Source organism: Vombatus ursinus, unplaced genomic scaffold (assembly GCF_900497805.2).
Source record: "Vombatus ursinus unplaced genomic scaffold, bare-nosed wombat genome assembly UNPS02009994.1, whole genome shotgun sequence".
NCBI classification, from domain to species: Eukaryota; Metazoa; Chordata; class Mammalia; order Diprotodontia; family Vombatidae; genus Vombatus; species Vombatus ursinus.
The window spans coordinates 5,594,766-5,613,963 of record NW_020949772.1 but is presented as its reverse complement, the minus strand read 5'-3'; the positions used below and the strand labels follow the sequence as shown (position 1 = coordinate 5,613,963).

General features: G+C 41.7%; 1 protein-coding gene across 1 annotated transcript in view; it reads left to right on the top strand.

Annotated features, from left to right (window-relative positions):
- Positions 1 to 19,198, top strand: part of DNAH10 (dynein axonemal heavy chain 10) — a 165,725-nt gene that overhangs the window by 46,000 nt on the left and 100,527 nt on the right. Inside the window, exons 12-21 of the mRNA XM_027853515.1 lie at positions 2,589 to 2,759; positions 4,213 to 4,389; positions 4,520 to 4,645; positions 5,101 to 5,276; positions 6,118 to 6,269; positions 9,599 to 9,763; positions 11,834 to 12,041; positions 12,914 to 13,070; positions 15,903 to 16,379; positions 16,510 to 16,668. Coding sequence (XP_027709316.1) covers positions 2,589 to 2,759; positions 4,213 to 4,389; positions 4,520 to 4,645; positions 5,101 to 5,276; positions 6,118 to 6,269; positions 9,599 to 9,763; positions 11,834 to 12,041; positions 12,914 to 13,070; positions 15,903 to 16,379; positions 16,510 to 16,668 — 1,968 coding nt within the window. The remainder of the gene's footprint in view (positions 1 to 2,588; positions 2,760 to 4,212; positions 4,390 to 4,519; positions 4,646 to 5,100; positions 5,277 to 6,117; positions 6,270 to 9,598; positions 9,764 to 11,833; positions 12,042 to 12,913; positions 13,071 to 15,902; positions 16,380 to 16,509; positions 16,669 to 19,198) is intronic.

The following is a 19,198-nucleotide window of genomic DNA, read 5'->3' as shown; positions in this document are numbered from 1 at the left end:
CTTTTCTTTTCTTTTCTTTTCTTTTCTTTTCTTTTCTTTTCTTTTCTTTTCTTTTCTTTTCTTTTCTTTTCTTTCCTTTTCTTTCCTTTCTTGGCTTTGCCAGTCTGATGCAGTAGGGCTTCAGATTTTCTTTCATTCTGTACCGTTGGCCATTACCATTCAAATCTCATTCCCTGACCCCCACTGCCCAACTCCTTCTCAATGCCCCACTCTAAAACTACCTACTCTTTCTCCTCTGCCCTCTGGAAGGACTGCTCCACAGCCAACAAACTTGCTCTCATCTTAGATCTTTTCCTTTTTCAATTCTTTCCACCATTGGCCTCTCACTTAGGCCTGGCTCCTTCCTGGTGACAGCTTCCCTGGCTGCCCTTTGTAGCCCCAACTGCACTTTCACTAGTTACCCCTGACCCACTGGTCTAAATGGGGGAGTTGGAATGTTTCTTGCTCCCCACCACTCTTCCAGGTTCTTCCACTACCATCACTCAGTAACCTTCCTTTTTGGAGGTTCACTTAATCCATATCTGTCACCCAATCAAAATTCTGCTGATGACTCCCCAATCCACCTGTCCAGACCTAACCTCTCTGATGACTTCCAGTCTCAAATCTCCACCTGTCTATGGAGCACCCTGAACTGGATGTCCTGTAGACATCTTAAACTCACATGTTTAAAACTGAACTCATTCTCTTTTCCCTTTCAGACTTCCCTATTTCTGTCCAGGGAAGAGTGATTGCTCTTGGATTTACCCTGTTACTGAGAGAGCTGACTGTCCTCCTCCCAGTCACCGTGTCCCCAGCTCCTCACGCTCCCTCACGCCCCCCATGTCCAAGCTGTTGGCAAGGCTGGTTGATTTGATCTTTGTGACATCTTTTATCAATGCTCCCTTCTCTCCTCTGACACTGTCACCCCTATAGTGTCGGCCCTTAATATCTCACGCCCAGGTTATTGTCATAATAACTCACTGCTGGTAAGTCTGCTGGCCACAAGTCCCCACTTTAGTCCATCTTCCACTTAGCTGTGAAAGCACAGGTGTGACCATGTCATCCCCACTCCCACTACTTAATAAACTCCAGTGACTCCCTATCACCTTCAGGGGCAGAAATAAAATCCTCTATTGGGCATCTTCAGAGCCCTTCATAACTTAGCCCCCACCCTCTTACTTATTCAGTCTTCTTACACCTTATACTCTCCTCTCTTTTCCCCCCGGAAGCCTGTCTTGATCTCTCTTGTTTCCTGCTCACCTTCCCTCTGTTGATTATTTCCAATTTATCCTCTATAGTTTGTTTGTACAGAATTGCTTACATATTGTCTCCCCCACTAAACTTGAGAAACTTGAGTCTCTCACATTAGATGCTCCCTTGAGAATAGAGACTATTTTGCCTTTTATTTTGCACCCCCAGTGCTTAGCACAGTGCCTGGTATACAGTGAGTGCTTTAGCAAGTGTTTATTGATTAATTTGTGTTTCTCTAATTGGGACTTTTTTTCATATGGTTATTGATAGCTTGGATTTCTTCCTTAGAAAGCTGCACGTTCATGTCCTTTGACCTCTTATCAATTGGCAAATGGCTCTTATTCCTTCAGAGTGGACTCAGTTCTTGACAAACCTAAGACCTTTATCACAGAAACTGGCTGCAAAGATTTTTTCCTTAGTTCTTAAAACAGGGAAGTTCAGAGTTGGGGAAGGGTTCTGGGGGAAACAAAGCAAGTTCGGTTTTGGAGCTGTTCAGTTTGAGATGCCTTCAGGACATCCAGGAGTCAATGTCCAGTAGACATTTGGTGTTTCAGGGCTAGAGCCCCTGGGTGCAGAATGTTGTGGATGTGTGGGGTCTGTGTGTTGTACTTAACACCATCAGCATTAGCATCCTTAAGGGGATTGTCAAACACAGGGAGTGCCTTAAGCCAGGCCCAGGATTATGGAGTAGAAGTGTGTTTGATTTTGCCTCCTTCAGTCTCAGCTTCCACCTCCCATTAGCTATGAGCTTTGTTTTTAGTACTTCAAAAGATCTGTGACTACATTATGGCATGATGAAAGGAGCTCATGAAATCCTGACTCTACTGCTTCCTGGCTGTGTGACCTTGGAGAAGTCTTGAACCTCTCTGACTCTCAGTTTCCTCATTCGTAAAATGAGGCATTGACACTGGGTGCTCTCTGTGGTCTGGTCCTTTCACTCTGTAAATCCTGTGAGCCCATGACTACTGCATGCCTTAGCAGAGAAGGAGTCTTCATGAGTTTCTGTCGCCCCCAAGAACCATCTCCTGGCGTCTAGTCTTGTGGTGATGAGCCTCTTATCTATATAACGAGGCTGTTCCCTAGATAACAGACACATTGTCCATCACTGGCCCCCTGCTTCAGATCCTTCCAGCTTGGCAGACCTACCTACCTACCAGAACTTGAGTTTGGTTGGCTGGTAGAATCTTTAAGAAGTTGACGCTGTCCGGGTGCTGTGATGAGGACCCAGAGTGGCGTCTTGGTGAAAGCAGCCCTGAGAAGCCTTCCATGAGCTCCAGTGTTCTTCTCTAGTCTCCCCTGTTCTTGCCCTTCTAAGTTCTGCACAGGCAGATGACTTATCTGCCTTGTCTTTTTGGCAGGTTATTGAGAAAGAAGCAAAGAACTTTATTGATGAATCCTTTAAGACTCTTCGCTCCGCAGAAGCTGCTTTTGACATGCTCTTAAAGTTCAAGCATATTCGCTCCCGGGAGGCTATAAATAAGCAGATGATGATGAAATTCAATGATATTTTGGCACAATACTGTAAAGAGGTAATTTTAAGCAGCGTGTGAGCCAGCATGCTGTGCCCCTAAGCATCGCAAGTGGTTAAAAGTGTACAGAGGGCAAAAAGAGGCTGGGCAAATAGCTTAGAGTTGTTTTTTATGACGGGAGATCCAAATCCAGGGAACCTATGGAATTTCCCCTGATGTCATTTAATAACTCAAGTCACATAGTCAAAACAATATAGATTTGTTAATACAGGCAAGGAATTCTACAATTGTGTCCTGGATGCCTGCTGTGATCTGAGCCGTAGTAGATGGGTTGTTGGCTCTAAAAGGAAGATGCAATAGGGTCCTTTGACATCTGGGACCTTTTTAGCCAAAGTTATCTGAGTCTGGATCTAAATCCTGGCTCTGCCTTTTAATTACTTGTGTGACCTGGAGCAGGCCACATTCCCCCCCCAGGCCTCAGTTTCCTCCTCTGTAAAATGAGGGGGTTAGACTAGATAACCTCTAACGTCCCTTCTAGTCTAGTCCCCTAGTCCTACCTATGATCCTGTGATTCCATAAGCAAGGGTTAGGGAGAAGATAGTAAAAAAGTCCTCAGTTTCTCCTAAGCCAGCTGGTGCTTTGCCAGCTTTTGTTCTTGGACCTGAGCTGATTCTTGGCCAGACCAATCTTGGTAATTAATTTATCCCTTTGGCCACAATAGAGGTGGTTGGCATCAAGGAGCTTTCAGTCTTGTTTAGAAAAAAAGATTAATTAATATATTTCAGGGGTGTACCTGTTGGGATGCAAACCCAGAGTCTCAGATTGGTGTTTGCCAAGGGATTGCCAGTACTGGGACATTTCTTGATGGCTTGAGTGCCAGTGTTAATGGAACCATGTTGGTACCGAAGCCATCCAAAAATATCCTAGTCCTGGCAATCCATAGGAAAATGTCAATCCAAGATTCTGGGGCCTTATTCCGATGGATGTGTGTGTTCTACACACATCCATTGATATATGAAATAAATAAAGAATCATTCTATGTAGTCTAGAATGTAGCATTCTAAAGAAATTGAACTTTGCCTTAATTATCTGTATAAGTGTAAAACATGCTCCTTTTTGACTGTGGAGACTTGGCCTTTGGTAGTGACAGGAATAGAGTTAGGACTGTTGCCTTGGCTCTTAGGTCATACTACTGACAAAAACTAGTACAAGTCTTTGTATGGTACATGTCCAAGTGAAGCCCATCTACCCACACGCATGGGGGGGTATACGGTTTAGTTATCATACAAATAGGGACACTGAGGAGACGGAACAACGAAAAGCCCCAATTAGCGGAGAAGAAGCAATTAGAAAAAAATAAAAGGCTACCTTAAATATTTCTTTAAAAATCCAGTTTTTTTATTTGTAAATTGCTTCAAGTTTACAGATAATAGAGAAAGGGTCTTTGATGTATTATACACAGGACCACTGATGTTTTTCAGTCATCAAATACTTTTTGATTTTGTCTTTGCAGGTTGACATAATTAATCGCTTATTTGTTCTGAATCTTGAAAACCCACCCTTATACAAGAATCATCCTCCACTGGCTGGTGCAATATATTGGGAGCGATCTCTCTTCTTCCGGATTAAGCACACTATCCTTCGGTTTCAGGAAGTGGAGGAGATGTTGGACAGTGAGAGAGGACGGGAAGTAGGTGGCTTTTGCATCCATTTCTGTATTTTACAGTTTTATTCCAGATAAAATGTAGTTTACATTTCCAATGCATTCCCAGTACCGACACAATTCTGTCCCACTAACTACAGTTGAAATCCTTTAATAGGTAAAACAAAAATATCTGGAAGTGGGTAGGAGGATGAAGGAATATGAAGATAGGAAATATGAGCAGTGGAGAGATTGGACAGAGCAGACTTTACCGTCCCTTCTGAAAAAAAGCCTTCTTGCCAAAGCCAGGATGACTGGATACACAACATCAGATTACGGAGGACCGGTAGGAGTCTCCTTTCTACTGTTCACGGGCCATGAATATAGGGTTTTTGTTTGCTTCTTTTAATGAAACTGATGTGTATTGTAAAATTAAAGAGTGAAGCCAGGAAATCAGGAAGTCAGAGTAAGGAGAAGAGAATGAGGCAAGGGAAGGAGGTCATATGTGACACCTTGGAAGACATTTCCCCCTCAGACTTTGAAATTTTAAAATGTGCCAAGTTTTTAGGGTGTCAGATGTTGAAGTAAATGTCCGTTTGCCCTTGTCAAATTTGGTTTTAACTTTATATATATATATATATATACACACACACATATATACATACATACATATATCATATATATATATATATGTATATACACGTGTCTTACTGTCTTTTTTGATTCTATTCATTCACTTGTGATTTGTCTCTTCCACAGGCAAATTTGGTCAATGATGATGTTGAGGCTACCACAGACAAGGGGATTTACTTTGTTATCAATTTTTCTCCTGCTCTTAAAGAGATTATTAATGAAACAAAATACATGGAACAGCTGGGGTTTATTGTGCCTGAATTAGCAAGGAATGTCGCACTTCAGGAAGACAAGTTTCTTAGGTAAGAATATTCTTTGGGAAAGAAAACTTTGTAATGTTTAAAACATACAATGGGGAGGCTTTGTTTTTTCTACAGGGGGATTTTTTTTTTCCGCTCTACAATGCTAGCCTTGTCTAGCTGGCTTGTTTTTTTTTTTTAAATTAATTTATTTTATCAACAATCACTTCCATAAATCTAGCTGACTTGTTAGCTAAGTTGAAGAATGTATGCCACACTTGTGGCTTCAATTAATTTTCATAGATTCTGCTTTTGTGCCTGGCACAAGAGCAGTAGTAAATACAGAAGACTATGGTGAACTGTTCTTGCTTTAGATAAACTTATGATCATATTGGGGAAATGATGACTTTGTAATAAATAAAATGATTAAAGAATACTTCAAGGTAGTATATGAGTAAAGGCTAAAGTCTAGGGTGTATGGAGGAAGAACCAGAGATTTGGGGTCACCAGACTTGGTTCTGAAGCCTGTCTACTAATTACTTGTTACTAATTACCGGTCACGTTGGGCAGATCACAAGTGTCTCTAGACCTTGATGTCATCTTCCGTAATATGAGGGCATTGGAAGAAAGGCCTCTGATCTGATGATGCAGATAATTGTGTGAAAAGGGGTCATAACAGGAAGGGAGTATTCTGGATTCGAGTTGTCAGAGAAGACTGCATGAAGGGCAGGATTTTCCTTCAGTTCCCAAATCACTTGAGGAAATCAGCATGGGACCATTATTGAGAGGATGGAAGGAGTGAACATTTTTCCTGGGGTTAAATATTAGCTAGCTAACAGACTTTTTGGGAACCCATCCGTGACATGAACTTTAATTACAGCCTCCAATGTCTGTCACTCCCTAGGTACACAGAAGGAATAAGGCATATGTTGGATCATTATTATACACTTTTGGGAACATTAAATGAGGCAGAGTCGACTCTTCTTGAAGAACAATCCCAGGAATTAGGGAGAGTATTCAGGGCTGGATATAAAAGATTGAACTGGAATTCACTGGGTAATGTACATTCATTTACTTTTAGATGGAATTTTATAATAACTAATTACCTGTGATGTTTTAATATAATTAGTTTTTTTTGCAAGGCAATATAACTGCTATTGTTCAAGAATTTTTGAATGTTAATAAAGTAGGTTCCATTGAACATAGAATTATAAATAAAACTTGATTTATGATGTTTTGTTTTTTAGAGCCCACAAAGCAGATTCAGGGACCTTATTGTAGATGAGATGATCTTTGTTCCCCCATTTTCCTCAACATTTAGCAGGAAATGCTGTCTAAATGGGTGAATTTTTTGTAAGTCAGTGGTCACACCACAAAAAAAAAAAAAACACATGCAGAACGGATTTATTTGAAACCAGATTTGTTGGGATTTAATTCTAGAGTGCACTTACCAGGCTCTTGTTCTCATGGCAAGATAAATACATATGGCAACCAAAATGAGCCTCTGGGCACTTCCAGCTGAAAATGTGGTGGCTTTGAGGTCTGCTGTTATTTTCACCAGCGTAAATGCTAACAGGTGGGATGTAGGTCCATTAAGAAAGCAGGAATCCAGAGTCTGAAGGTCCTGGCATTTCCTATGAAGGAAAAAAATCAGCTTTTTATATAGACAATGACATAGTAGTTTTTCCCAGTGTTGAACCTATACCTGAAGAATCCCTATTATACCACACCTCCTAGGTGGTCATCTCACCTTTTCTTCATTTGCCCTTTGGCAATCCTTTCCTGCATCAGCAGGAAGCATCCTCCACATAGGCATTCTGTCTATAGGTGCATCAGTCTTTTATTTATTTATTCTATGGGTTTATCAGTCTTTTGTTTATTTATTCATTCATTTATGTATCTATCTATTTATTTATTCTATGGGTTCATCAGTCTTTTATTTATTTATTCATTCATTCATCTATTCATTCATTCATTTATGTATCTATTTATTCTATGGGTTCATCAGTCTTTTGTTCATTTATTCATCCATTCATCTATTCATTCATTCATTTATGTATTTATCTATCTGTCTATCTATCTATTTATTTATTTATTTTTGGCTAGGCAATGGGGTGACTTGCCCAGGGCCACACAGCTAGTAAGTGTTATGTGTCTGAGGTCAGATTTGAACTCAGGTCCTCCTGATTCCAGGGCTGGTGCTCTATCTACTGCACCACCTAACTGCCCCTGGGTTCATCAGTCTTGTGGAGACTAATGTCCTCTGAACATTTAGGAACATAAAGCCATAATGAACAAAAGATCTTTGGGGCAGCATAACAGAAACAGAGGACAGTGGATGCTTTTGCATTCTAATACAAATGGTTTGCTAACCAAAATCGTACTGAGAATGGCACATACAGAATAAAACATGCAAAAGTTCGTTGTCACAGTACTTTGCAGGGGACCCATTTGTTTAATTCCAGCTACTGCAGATAGTGTCGTTTGTTAGTCGCTAGCAGTTTAGAATAATGAATCTCAGTTTTTCTCACTTGATGCTTTCCATCCTATCCCCACCCCGATTCCCAACGTGATTGTCTTAAAGGGACAAAGGATAAGATAGCTGTCATCTTCCTTTAACTCAGTTTGATTTTCAGTTCCAAATTCTCTTCCTCCCACTTCGCCTTCCCCACCCATTAAGAAAGCAAGAAAAGCAAAATCTATTAAAGTTTTTTTTTATAGAGAAGGTTAGCCTTGACCAAAAAAAATATGCTTCCAATTGTACTGAGTACGTCAACTCTTTATGATGGGTCGCATAGTTCATCATAAATCCTTTGGAACTGTGGTTGTGAACTGTGGTTGGTTTCATTTTGTTCAGAATTCCCAAATCTCTTAAAGTTGTTTGTCTTTACAATATTGTTATTATTGTATAATTTTTTCCTTCTGGTTCTATTCACTTCACTTTGCATCAGTTCATACAAGTCTTCCTAAGTTTTTCTGAAAACCACCCCTTTCCTCATTTCTTGTGGCATTCCATCATGTACATACACTATAACTTGTGTAGCCATTCTCCAAATGGATACCCCTCATTTTCCAATTCTCTGCCACCATGAAAAGAGCTGCTGTAATTATTTTTTGTACCTATGGGTCCTTTCCATCTTTTTTAAAAAATCTCTTTGGAGTATAGACCTAATAGTGGCATTGTTAGGTCAAAGCTTTTTGGGCATAGCTCCAAATTGCTTTCCAGAATGGATAGACTGGTTCACAGCTCTACCAATAGTACTTTCATATACCTGTTTCCCCTACCAGCATTTCTCATTTTCCTTTTTTGCTAACTTTGCCAATCTGAGGGTTGTGAGGTGGTACCTCAGAGTTGTTTTAATATGTATTTATTATTTAATTTATTTATTATTAATTTATATTTTAATTTATGTTTATATTTATTATTAATGATTTAGACCATTTTTTATGTGATTATTGATAGCTTGGATTTCTTCCTCTGAAATTTGCCTATTTATATCCTTTGACGTTCTCTCAGTTGAGGGAATGGCTCTTATTCTTATAAATTTCACTCAGTTCCCTATATATCCTAATAATTAGATATTTATCAGAGAAATACTATAACTCTCACCCCTGTCCCAATTTTCCACTTATGTGATAATTTTAGTCACTTTGGTTTTGTTTATGCAAAATTTAAAAAAATTGTATAATCAAAATTGTCCATTTTACCTCCTGTGAACCTTTCTAACTCTTGTTGGTTAGGAACTCTTCCCCATCCATGGATCTGACAGGTAATTTCTTCTGTGCTCCACTAATTTGCCTATGATATCCCCCATTATGTCTAAATCATATACCCATTTGGAGCTTTTCTTGATATATATATGATGTGAGATATTGGTCTATACCTCAGTTACAGTTTTAATACAAACAGGAAAATACAGAAAAAATGTAATACAGGCAGGAAAGAAAGGTCTAAAATATCTACTTATTTATCCAAATCCTGCTTCAGACACTTACTAGATGTCTCACCTTAGGCTTGTCACTAAACCTCTCTGGACCTCAGTTTCCTCATCAGTAAAATGAGGGAGTTGGAATTGATGGCTTCTGAAGAATTTTCTAGCCTTCTACCTATGATACTATGACTCTGACCTTATCCTCATTTTCCAAGAGTGTTAAACAGCGCCATGCTTGTCTTTGCTTCCCTACAGACCTTCTACACAACAGCTTTTACTCTCAGGTCTTCATACACTAATGATTTTGTTCACAGGTGGGAGATCATTTTGTCTCAACTTAATAATCTTGTGTCTTTCTCCTTTAAGGAATAGTAATCATGAATTGGGTTATACTTGGTGAGAAGTGTATAAAATGAAAGGAGAAAAAATAATGCCTTTCTTTACAAAACATAGGTATCGCTGACTACCTCGGTCGGTGTAAGGAAGCCATGGGGAAATTTCAGTCTCTTGTACACCAGATTCATAAAAATTCTGATGATATCACATCCATGCTTGGATTAATAGAAACAGCAAATCTCTTTAAATTCCCAGCTCCTAAAAATGATAAAGAGCTTCCTGGTAAGTTTGACATCTTATTTCTCTATGTTCTGAAGAAAAAAAAAATCTCTTGCTATAACTATGCCCTTTTAACCCCCAAAACTGTCCCAGACATTCAGTAATTTACTTGAGTAGCTTCTGTTTGTGTCATAAATGCCATTGTGAACAAGACATTTTAAAATATTTCTTAAATTTGAGGAACCCTACCCTCAAAGCTTTTGATAAAGAATCTTATACTATTCTTATGGAGAAGATGTTGAAGTATAGGTTGGACCAAGGGTGGGGAACCTGTGACCTTAAGGCTACATGTGGCCTTAAGGCTGCAGGTTCCACCCCTGAGTTGGATAATAATCCAATCAGATTGATTCAGAACTGGTTGGATGACCACACAGAAAGAGGAGTTCAACGTCAACATGGCAGGCGGTCTCCAGTGGAGCATTGAACCCCAGAAATCTGAACTTGACCAAAAGGAACTTGATAGACTGGAGCACTGGGCTGAATTGAATAAGATGAAATTCATTAGGGATAAATATAAAGCTTTACACATGGGCACGAAAATGAAATTTTGCAAGTACTAAAAATAGGGGAGGCGTGGATAGGCGGCAGATGTTCTGAAAAAGATGTGGGGGTTTTTGTGTGCCGCAAACTCAATGTGAGTCAGTTGCGTGATGTGGGATGCAAAAGGGGTGCATAAAGAGAGGCACAGCTTCCAGGAACATGGAGATGATAGCTCCCCAAATTTCATCTGGAGTATTAGATTCACTTTTGGGCACCATGGTTTAAGAAAGACATTTATAAGTTGGAGAGTGTTCAGAAGAGGGCATCCAGGAGGTGCAGGACCTTGACTTGATGTTATGTGAGTATCAGTTGAAAGAACTAGTTAGATAGAAAAAGCATCTATTAAGTGCTTGCTATGTGTCTGAAACTGTGTTAAGTGCTAGAGATGTGTCCTAGAAGACAAGACAGTCCCTACCCTCAAGGAGCTTACGTTCCAGTGGGAGAAGACAATGCACATATGAAGACATGAGAAGGAGGAGTCTGAAGAGTGAATCCAGAAATGAGTGAGGGTAAAGCATGACTGGAATCTTTTCTGAAATGGTCCCAAGGAAGAAGAACAGATCTCAGGGTGGAGGGGAAAATGGCAGGTGAGGAGGAGGAAGAGAAGTCCAGAGCACGAGTCCAGCGTGAGATGGCAGGTTTAGCCAGAAGAGAAGGTGGAAGGGAGCCGAGATAGCTGTCTTCAAGTGTTTGAAAGGCTGTTGTAAGAGGGAGGGATGACATTAATTAGACTGCTCCTCTTTGGCTTGTCGTGTGTCCTTTGTTCTTGCAGAGGACCATGGCGTCAGGGAGCTGATGCCCCGACTTGTGAATTAATTGGATTACAGTGAGGAAGGGCTGTTCAAAGTTACCAGCCTCACTTTCTCCCCCAGAGCCATCTGGGTCCAGTGACAGGATATAGATCAGGATGACTGGAGATGGCCCCGCTTCTCTCTGGCACCACAAGGCAGACCTTGGAGCAGCGGTGCCAGGAATGCATGAATGAAGGTTAGAGGGAGATGAAAGTATGCTAGCTGGGAGTCATAGGTTTGCAGAGATTCAAGCTGCCCAGGAGGAATCAGATAGGAAATGGAGTCTGGAGCAAAAAACTGGCAACAAAGTCTCAGATTAGACTCTAAGAGAGCTCTACCACAGAGAAAACAGTTTAAGCTGTTTTTTGTTTTGTTTTTTGTTTGTTTTTGCTTTTTGGTGAGGCAATCAGGGTTAAGTAACTTGCCCAGGGTCACACACTAGTAAGTGTCAAGTGTCTGAGGCCGGAATTTAATTTGCTTTTCAGAGAAAAAGATGTTGTTTTCTCCCATGGCTCACAAAAGTATTGCTTTCATGCAAATTATTTTTGGATTGTAGAGATGTGAGGCTATTTTATGGAACTGCTTCACTGAATAGAAGAGTGTTTTATTTTTAAATGATCACAGTATTTTATTTGAAAAATGATCAATGAAAATAATAAATTTTATAACTAAAATAAACTAAGTGGACATTAAAGTTTTCCATTATTAATATATACCAGTAAACTTGTGACCTCTTTTGCAGGTGTGAAGGAATTCTTTGAATGTATCGAACGTGAAAGAGCCAAAGATATAGAACACATGGTCAGAAAATACCTTGCTATAGGACCCCTGCTCACCAAAGTGGAGGGCCTAGTGATCCACACAAACACAGGCAAAGCCCCCAAACTGGCTCCTTACTATTTGTATTGGGAAAATAAAATTTATGAAGCCTTGACAAGATTAGTCCTAAAGTAAGTTAATCTAAAAACCCAGCTTGTTTTTTTAATTAATTAATTTATTTTGAATTATCAACCATCACTTCCATAAGCTTTTGAGTTTTACATTTTTCTCCCCTTCCCTCCCCACCTTCCTTCCCAACACGGTGTGCAATCTGATATAGGCGATACATATACATTCCTATTGAACATATTTTCACATTAGTGATGTTCTAAGTAAGAATTAGAACCAATAGGAGGAGCCACCAGAAAGAGGAAACAAAACACAACAGAAGAAAAAAAACTAGCAAATAGTCTGCGTCGATCTGCATTCAAACTCCATAGTTCTTTCTTTGGATGTGGATAGCATTTTCCATCATGAGACCTTTGGAGATGTCTTAGATCCTTGCATTGCTGAGAAGGGTTAAGTCTATCAAAAACCTACCTTGTTTATTTTATTTGTAAACCATTGCTTCTACGCTGGAATCTGTCAGCCACCCTTGCACTGTGGTTGTGATTTCACGGGGCTTGACAGGTAAGAACTGTCTTCCTACCTTGAGATTGTAGGACCAGATACCCTTGCACATCACAAAAATGAACCCAGCCCGTAAACACAAGGCACATACTCATAGTAACTTCACACCTCCCCTGAGTTTAGACTTTCATGGCTATGCTCGATGAACTCAGCTCTTTGGTTTACTTAGCCACACTCACTTTGCTCAGTGGTACCACTTGCAAATCATGGCATCATTTTCCTGATGTCATGGTCCTCTTCTAGAACAAAGGACAAACCACACACACACACACACACACACACACACACACACACACACACACGCTCTGTAGGAGATTAACTGTGAAAATGAGTGTTAGTAGCACAACTAAACCTCTTTCTTTCCCCACACCAGGAATTTGCAGTCATTCAATACTTTGGTTCTTGGGAATGTCCCTTTATTCCAAACTGAAACGATTTTAAGTGCTCCTGAGATAATTCTTCATCCCAGTGCGAATGAGATAGACAAATTATGTGTCCACTGTGTCAGAGACTGTGTAGAAGTTACAAAGGTAAGTACTGTGATGACCTCAGAGCTCCCTTCTAAGCCCTAAATCCCATGTGTATTCTGAGACTGATCAAGTATGTTCTTCCATGTATATGTAACTTCTCTTTTTGGGCCACTGGGTTCTATTATTTAACCCATGAAGGCAGAGTAGTCTCAGTCGATGTATCATTTATTATGTACCAGGCACCACGGGGGAGATAATCCATAAATCACTAGATAAATACTCTCTCTCTCTCTCTCTCTCTCTCTCTCTCTCTCTCTCTCTCCCCCCCTTCCTCTCTCCTCTCTGTCTCTCTCTTTCTCCCCCCTTCCTCCCTCCTCTCTGTCTCTCTCTGTCTCTGTCTCTTTGTCTCTTGTCTCAGTCTCTCTCTGTACACAGAACAGATGAAGGATATCTGAAAGGGGGCCTCTTTAGCGGCTGGTGGGGAGGCAGGAAAGGCTTCCTATAGAAGGTGGGATTGAACTGAGCTGTGTTAGGGAAATTAAGAGGCCGAGGTGATGCGGCAGAGCATTGCAGGCAGTGGGGACTGCCAGTGAGTGCAAAGCAAAGGAAGAGAATAAGCATTTATTAAGTGCCTCTTGTATGGCGAGCACTGCCCTAAGCACTTGACAGACACCTGTAGCGGGAAGAGAACTGGATTGGGGGGTTAGACTCCCTGGGTTCAGATCCTGCCTCTTCTCGGTCCTCTCTGTGTCTCTTTGGGCCTCCGTTTGTGAAGATGGACTCCTATGGACCGGATGATATCTGCGCTTCCCCCATAAGCCCCATAGTTGGGTGCTGCTGCTTCGTGGAGGCGGGAGCTTAAGCCCCCTCATCCAGTTCCTTTTGCCCTGATCCTTTTCCAGAAGCCTGTAAGCATGAACCTGGCTAGCGATTTGGCAAATGTACACAACTAATCACAGTGGGGACTAGGCTAGAGAGTGTTAGAAAGAGAACTCAGAGGATAAGCCATGCTGATGATTCTTTAAATAAAGAAAAACAAGAAATGAATGTTTTCGAGTTGAACTGAATGAAATAGGGCCAGTGAGCTCACAGACCCATGGAGATATAAGATATCAAAATATTTGACAAAGGAAGACTCGTCCTAAAAGATTGGGGAAAACCTCACAAACTTCTGTTTGCAGCCCTGGAGCTGTCCTCCACTCTTCCTTTCCCCTCCCCGCCAAATCCCATCAATCACAAGTCTGGCTGACTGTGCCAGTCCCACTCCTCTTTCGTCCATCTGTCTTCTCTTGTATCGTCTTCATCACCCTCATCGCCATCCGTCTGGATTATCACGATAGCTTCTTCCCTCTTTCATCCACGCTCCACACATCTGCCGCTTGTTTAACTGTGGGCTTCTTCTGCTCAAGAAGAATTAGTGGCTCGCTATTGCCTCCAAGATACTTAGCATTTAAAGTGCTTTAAAATCTGACTCTGGTCCACCTTTCCAGGCTCATTCCCATTACGCATTCTGCATTCCGGCCTGTCTGGCTTTCTTAGTGTTTCCCTGTACTTGACATTCCGTCTCCTTCCTGTCTTCATTTCTCTTCACAGACCATTCCTTGGCCCTGAGGTGTTCTCCAACAGTGTAGAATCCCTGACTTCCTCCAAAGTGTAGCTCAAACACCGCCTTCTCCAGGGAGCCTGCCCTGATCCCCTCAGCTGTGACTGCTTTCCCCCCAGAACTACTATGTATTTGTATCCCAATCCCCACTTACACCAGCATGTCAGCTCCCTAGAAGAAGCTAATCTCTCCTTAAAAGGGTACCCCTGAGTGGTTCTGGTGTCTTTCTAATGCTATCAGCTTGAGCCCCCACTCCAGTGTGTTTTCCTCAATATCAACAGCCTCTTAGAGTTAGTATCTATCTCCCCTTTGTTAATTGATTCAGCGATTAGTGCCCCACTCTCAGTTTGACCAGTTCTTCAGCATCATTGATAAGCAATTAACATCAGTTAGCTTTTATAAAAGTATGTTTACTGAGATGGTATAGCTAGCAGAAAAGCAGAAACATGCCCCTTCAAAGTGGAGCATCCTCTCCCTTCTACTACCTTGGTCCCTAGAGAGAGGAAAGCATTTGTCCCACCAAGTTCACTGCTAGATGTGGCAGTGCCAGTGACCAAGTGCTCCCATGGTCTCAGCTGCCAAGCTGACCTGTTGCCTGGATGGTGCCTCCTCATTGCTCAGCTCTGCTGGGACCTCATCTGGCTGAGCTGTCTTTCTCTTTTTGTTTTTTGGTATGGCACCTGTGATTTCATTATAGGCAGTTCTAGGGAATGCTCAATAAGAAAACACCCTCTACCAATGTAGGTCAATGCACAGTGCTAGAGAGTGGCTTGGGGACATTGAGAAGTTGTTACTTGTTGAAGGTCATGAAGCAGTATGGGTCATCCTGACTCAGAAGATGTTCTTTACCATTGCACCACCTATATTTGTTTTTTTCCTTTTAAAGAGATCTCGTTTGGGGAACAGGGTGTAGCCTGTAATCAGACCAACAGTGTACCCCAGATGACGTCGTTCACGTTCAAGAATTCTTAGGCTTTTTTGTGTCTTGGACCCTTTGGGCAAGTTAGTCTGGTGAAGCCTATGGACCCCTTTTCAGAATTGTATTTTTAGATAATTGGAAGAGCTTGCTGAATTTCAGTTAGAAGTTAGTGAAAATAAAAATGTTATTTTTTCTCCCTATCCAAATGCATGGGCCACCCTCCCTCACCCTCCACCTTAAGAACCCCTATTCTTATCTCTCTTTAGCAAGGAAGAATTAATAAAACTCATTTGCCAGTATTAAAAGCAATGAAAACTTCAAAACCTGTGACCAAAACATTTTTTTCTCCTTTTTTTCCTTGACTCTCTAGCATTTTGTCCGATGGATGAATGGCACCTGCATTGAGTGTCCCCCCCAAAAAGGCGAGGAGGAGGAGCTTGTTGTACTGAGTTTTTATGACGACGTGTTCCTGAACCCCCAGATCATGGAGCAGGCCATCATGATCCCCCAGAACGTGCACAGGGTCCTGGTCAGCCTCATGAAATACCTGAATAAGTGGAAACGCTACCGGCCCCTTTGGAAGCTGGACAAGGCCATCGTCATGGAGAAGTTTGCCGCTAAGAAGCCCCCCTGTGTGGCCTATGATGACAAGCTGCAGTTCTACTCCAAGATCGCCAATGAGGTGACGCAGCAGGCCCTGATCAAGGATGAGCAGTGTATCCGCCTCCAGCTGGGGCCGCTGGCCTACACGGTGCGGGAGAGTGCCAAGTCCTGGATTATTTCTCTGGGGAAGCTTCTTAACGACTCAGCCAGGGAAAAGCTGTTCCTTCTCCACGAGGAGCTCGAGGTATGGGGTGCTCTGTTCCCTCCAATAACAACAACAGAAAAAAATCATTTCATGAATTTTAGTCTTCTCTTTGGACTGTTTCTTTTCCCGCTCAAGATGCCCATAATGTCTCACAACCTTCTCTTTGTAGACGTTGGCAAAAAATCTCAAGAGGCCTCCCACCAGTCTTGAAGACCTCAAATTTGTCCTTGCAACAATTGCTGAAATTAGAAGCAAATCGTTTTTAGTGGAACTGAGATTTAAGGATATTCAAGAAAGATACCGGACCATGGCAATGTATGACCTCTATGTAAGTGATTTTGTATTTCCCTCAGTATTTTTTTGGGTCTCCTTTAGCAAGCTGTTGACTTGTTTTTCATGATTTACTTGCATCACTCTCATTTCTCTTCCCAGTTTTTCCCCTACTTCTCTTCCTTGCTTCTCAAATTCCTTTTTGAGCTCTTCCACGGCCTGGGACCAATTCATATTTTTCTTGGAGGCTTTGGATGTAGGAGCTTTGACTTTGTTCTCTTCTTCTGGTTGTATGTTTTGATCTTCTTTGTCTCCAGAGTAAGATTCTATGGTCTGACTTTTTTTTTTTTTGTGCTGTTTGCTCATGATCACAGCCAATTATTTGAGTTTTAAACTCTTTGTTAAGGTAGGGGTCTGCTTCCAGTGTGGAGAAGGTACTGTCCCAAGCTTCGGGGGTTTTGTGTAGCTGTTTTCAGAGATACTTTTAGGGACCTGTAAATTTTCAGTTCTTCCAAGGTGGTATGATCAAAGGCGAGGTGTTTACTTCTTTCTTGGCCTGTGCTCTGGTCTATGAGTGACCACAAGCACTGTTTTCTGCCTTGGAACTGTGAGAAGGATTCCCTCTCCACCACCACCACAAGCTCCACCACACCAACATTCCTCCTTGCCCCAGGACCGCCACCCAGAACTTTGACTCAGATTCAAACACAGGTAAAGCAAGAGAATCCTGCCTCAGCCCCAGCAAAGAGATCCCTGCAATCCCCATCTGATGAGCCACTCGATTCCTCTTCCATCTGTGGGCTGAGAGCTCTGGAAGCAGCTGTCACCCTAGGACTGCTCCGGGACTGGGGCCCGACCAAGTTCCTCTCTCACCACGGTCCAACACATCTTTCCTACTGACCTTCTAAGTTGTCTTTGGCTTTTGTGGGTTGAGAAGTCTAGAAACCACTACAACTCCTAGTGATTCAGTTCCCTGAGGCCTGCTATAGGTTCACTGAGGCTTAGTCTTTGCCTGTGCACCCACGCTGAACTGCGCTTCTCTCCCAGCCTGGTGCAACAGACCTTTCCAATCAACCATCCACTTTGTCTGGGGCTGGAAATTTGTTTCACTTTGTCTTTTTGTGAGTTCTGCTGCTCTAGAATTTGTTTAGAGCCATTTTTTGCAGGTATTTGGAGGGCTTTGAGGGAGAGCTCAAGCAAGTCACTGCTTTTACTCCCACCATCTTGGCTCTGCCCCTGTTTTTGTATTTCCTAAACATTTTGTGATTGGGCCATGTAACCAAGACTGTTTTTATAAAGATGGCAGATGGCATGTAGTTCTTCTGCCCTCTGGGGTCCCATTTAAGGGAGGGGCTCTTCATTTTTTTAGTGTCTTCATTAAATACTTCCTCTTTGTCCTGTCTGTGGCTTGTTTGGGCACAGCTGTTTGATTGTTGTTTTCCTTATTAGATGTGAGCTCTTTGAGCACAGTGCTTGGCACACAGTAGGAGATTAATAAAGGCTTATAGACTGACTGTCAGTAACCTCTTTGGCCATCTGGTGAAGCCTATGGACCCATTCTCAGAATGATGTTTTTTGATAATGGAAGGAAATGCTGAATTTCAGTTAGAGTTTAGAGGAAATAAAAGTATGATTTTTTTTCTCCATCTGAGTTCACAGACCCTCTCTCTCTCCCCAATCTATCCATAGATAAGGTTAAGAATCAGAGAGAGAGAAAATATGGGAGAAAGGAAGAGAGGGAAGGAGAGGGAGAGGAAGAGGGAGGGAAGGAGGGAGGAGGAGAGAGAGGAGGAGGAAGAAGAAGAGAGCCAGTGAAAAAGAGGAGAGAAAGAGAAAGCATGGAGGAGAGAGAGGAGGAGAAGACGGAAGAGAAAAAGAGAGAGACAGAGACAGTGTTAGTGGACAATAAGGCAATAAATATTTCTTTACTTGAAGAGTTCAAGCCCCATTTAGGGTGAAATGCAAATTTTATTTTTTGAGTGAACGTAGACATTTAACAATCCTTTAACCATTCTTCACGTTTTATCAATTGACAGATATTCATTAAATGCCTATTTTGTGCTGGGTAATGGGGATACAAGGAGAAAAAAAAAAATCTTTGCTCTCAAGGAATTTCCATTTTTCTGGGGTGGAGTGGTAGCACAACAATTTATGCATCTAAATGAATACAAATATATGCAGAATAATTTCCCTTTGGGGAGGGTGATGAGGAAAAGCATGAGCTGAGTCTGAAAGGATCTCCAGAGGCAGAGGTGAGGAGGGAAGGCATTCCAGGTATGTGGGACAGTCAATGCAAAGGCCCAGTGGTGGGAAATGGAGGGTGGTGTGTGAGGAAAGGCAAACAGGCCATTTGGGCCAGATCATAGAGTGAACGAAGGGCTCTCGTGTGTAATGAGGCTATAAAGAAGAGAATTTGAGGGGCAGCTAGGTGGCTCAGAGGAGTCAGGAAGACCTAAGTTCAAATGTGGCCTCACACCAAACACTTGATACTTACTAGCTGTGTGACTCTGGGCAAGTCACTTGACCCCAGTTGCCTAAAAAAAAAAAAAAAAAAAAAAAAAAGAAGAGAATTTGGACCTAGATTATGG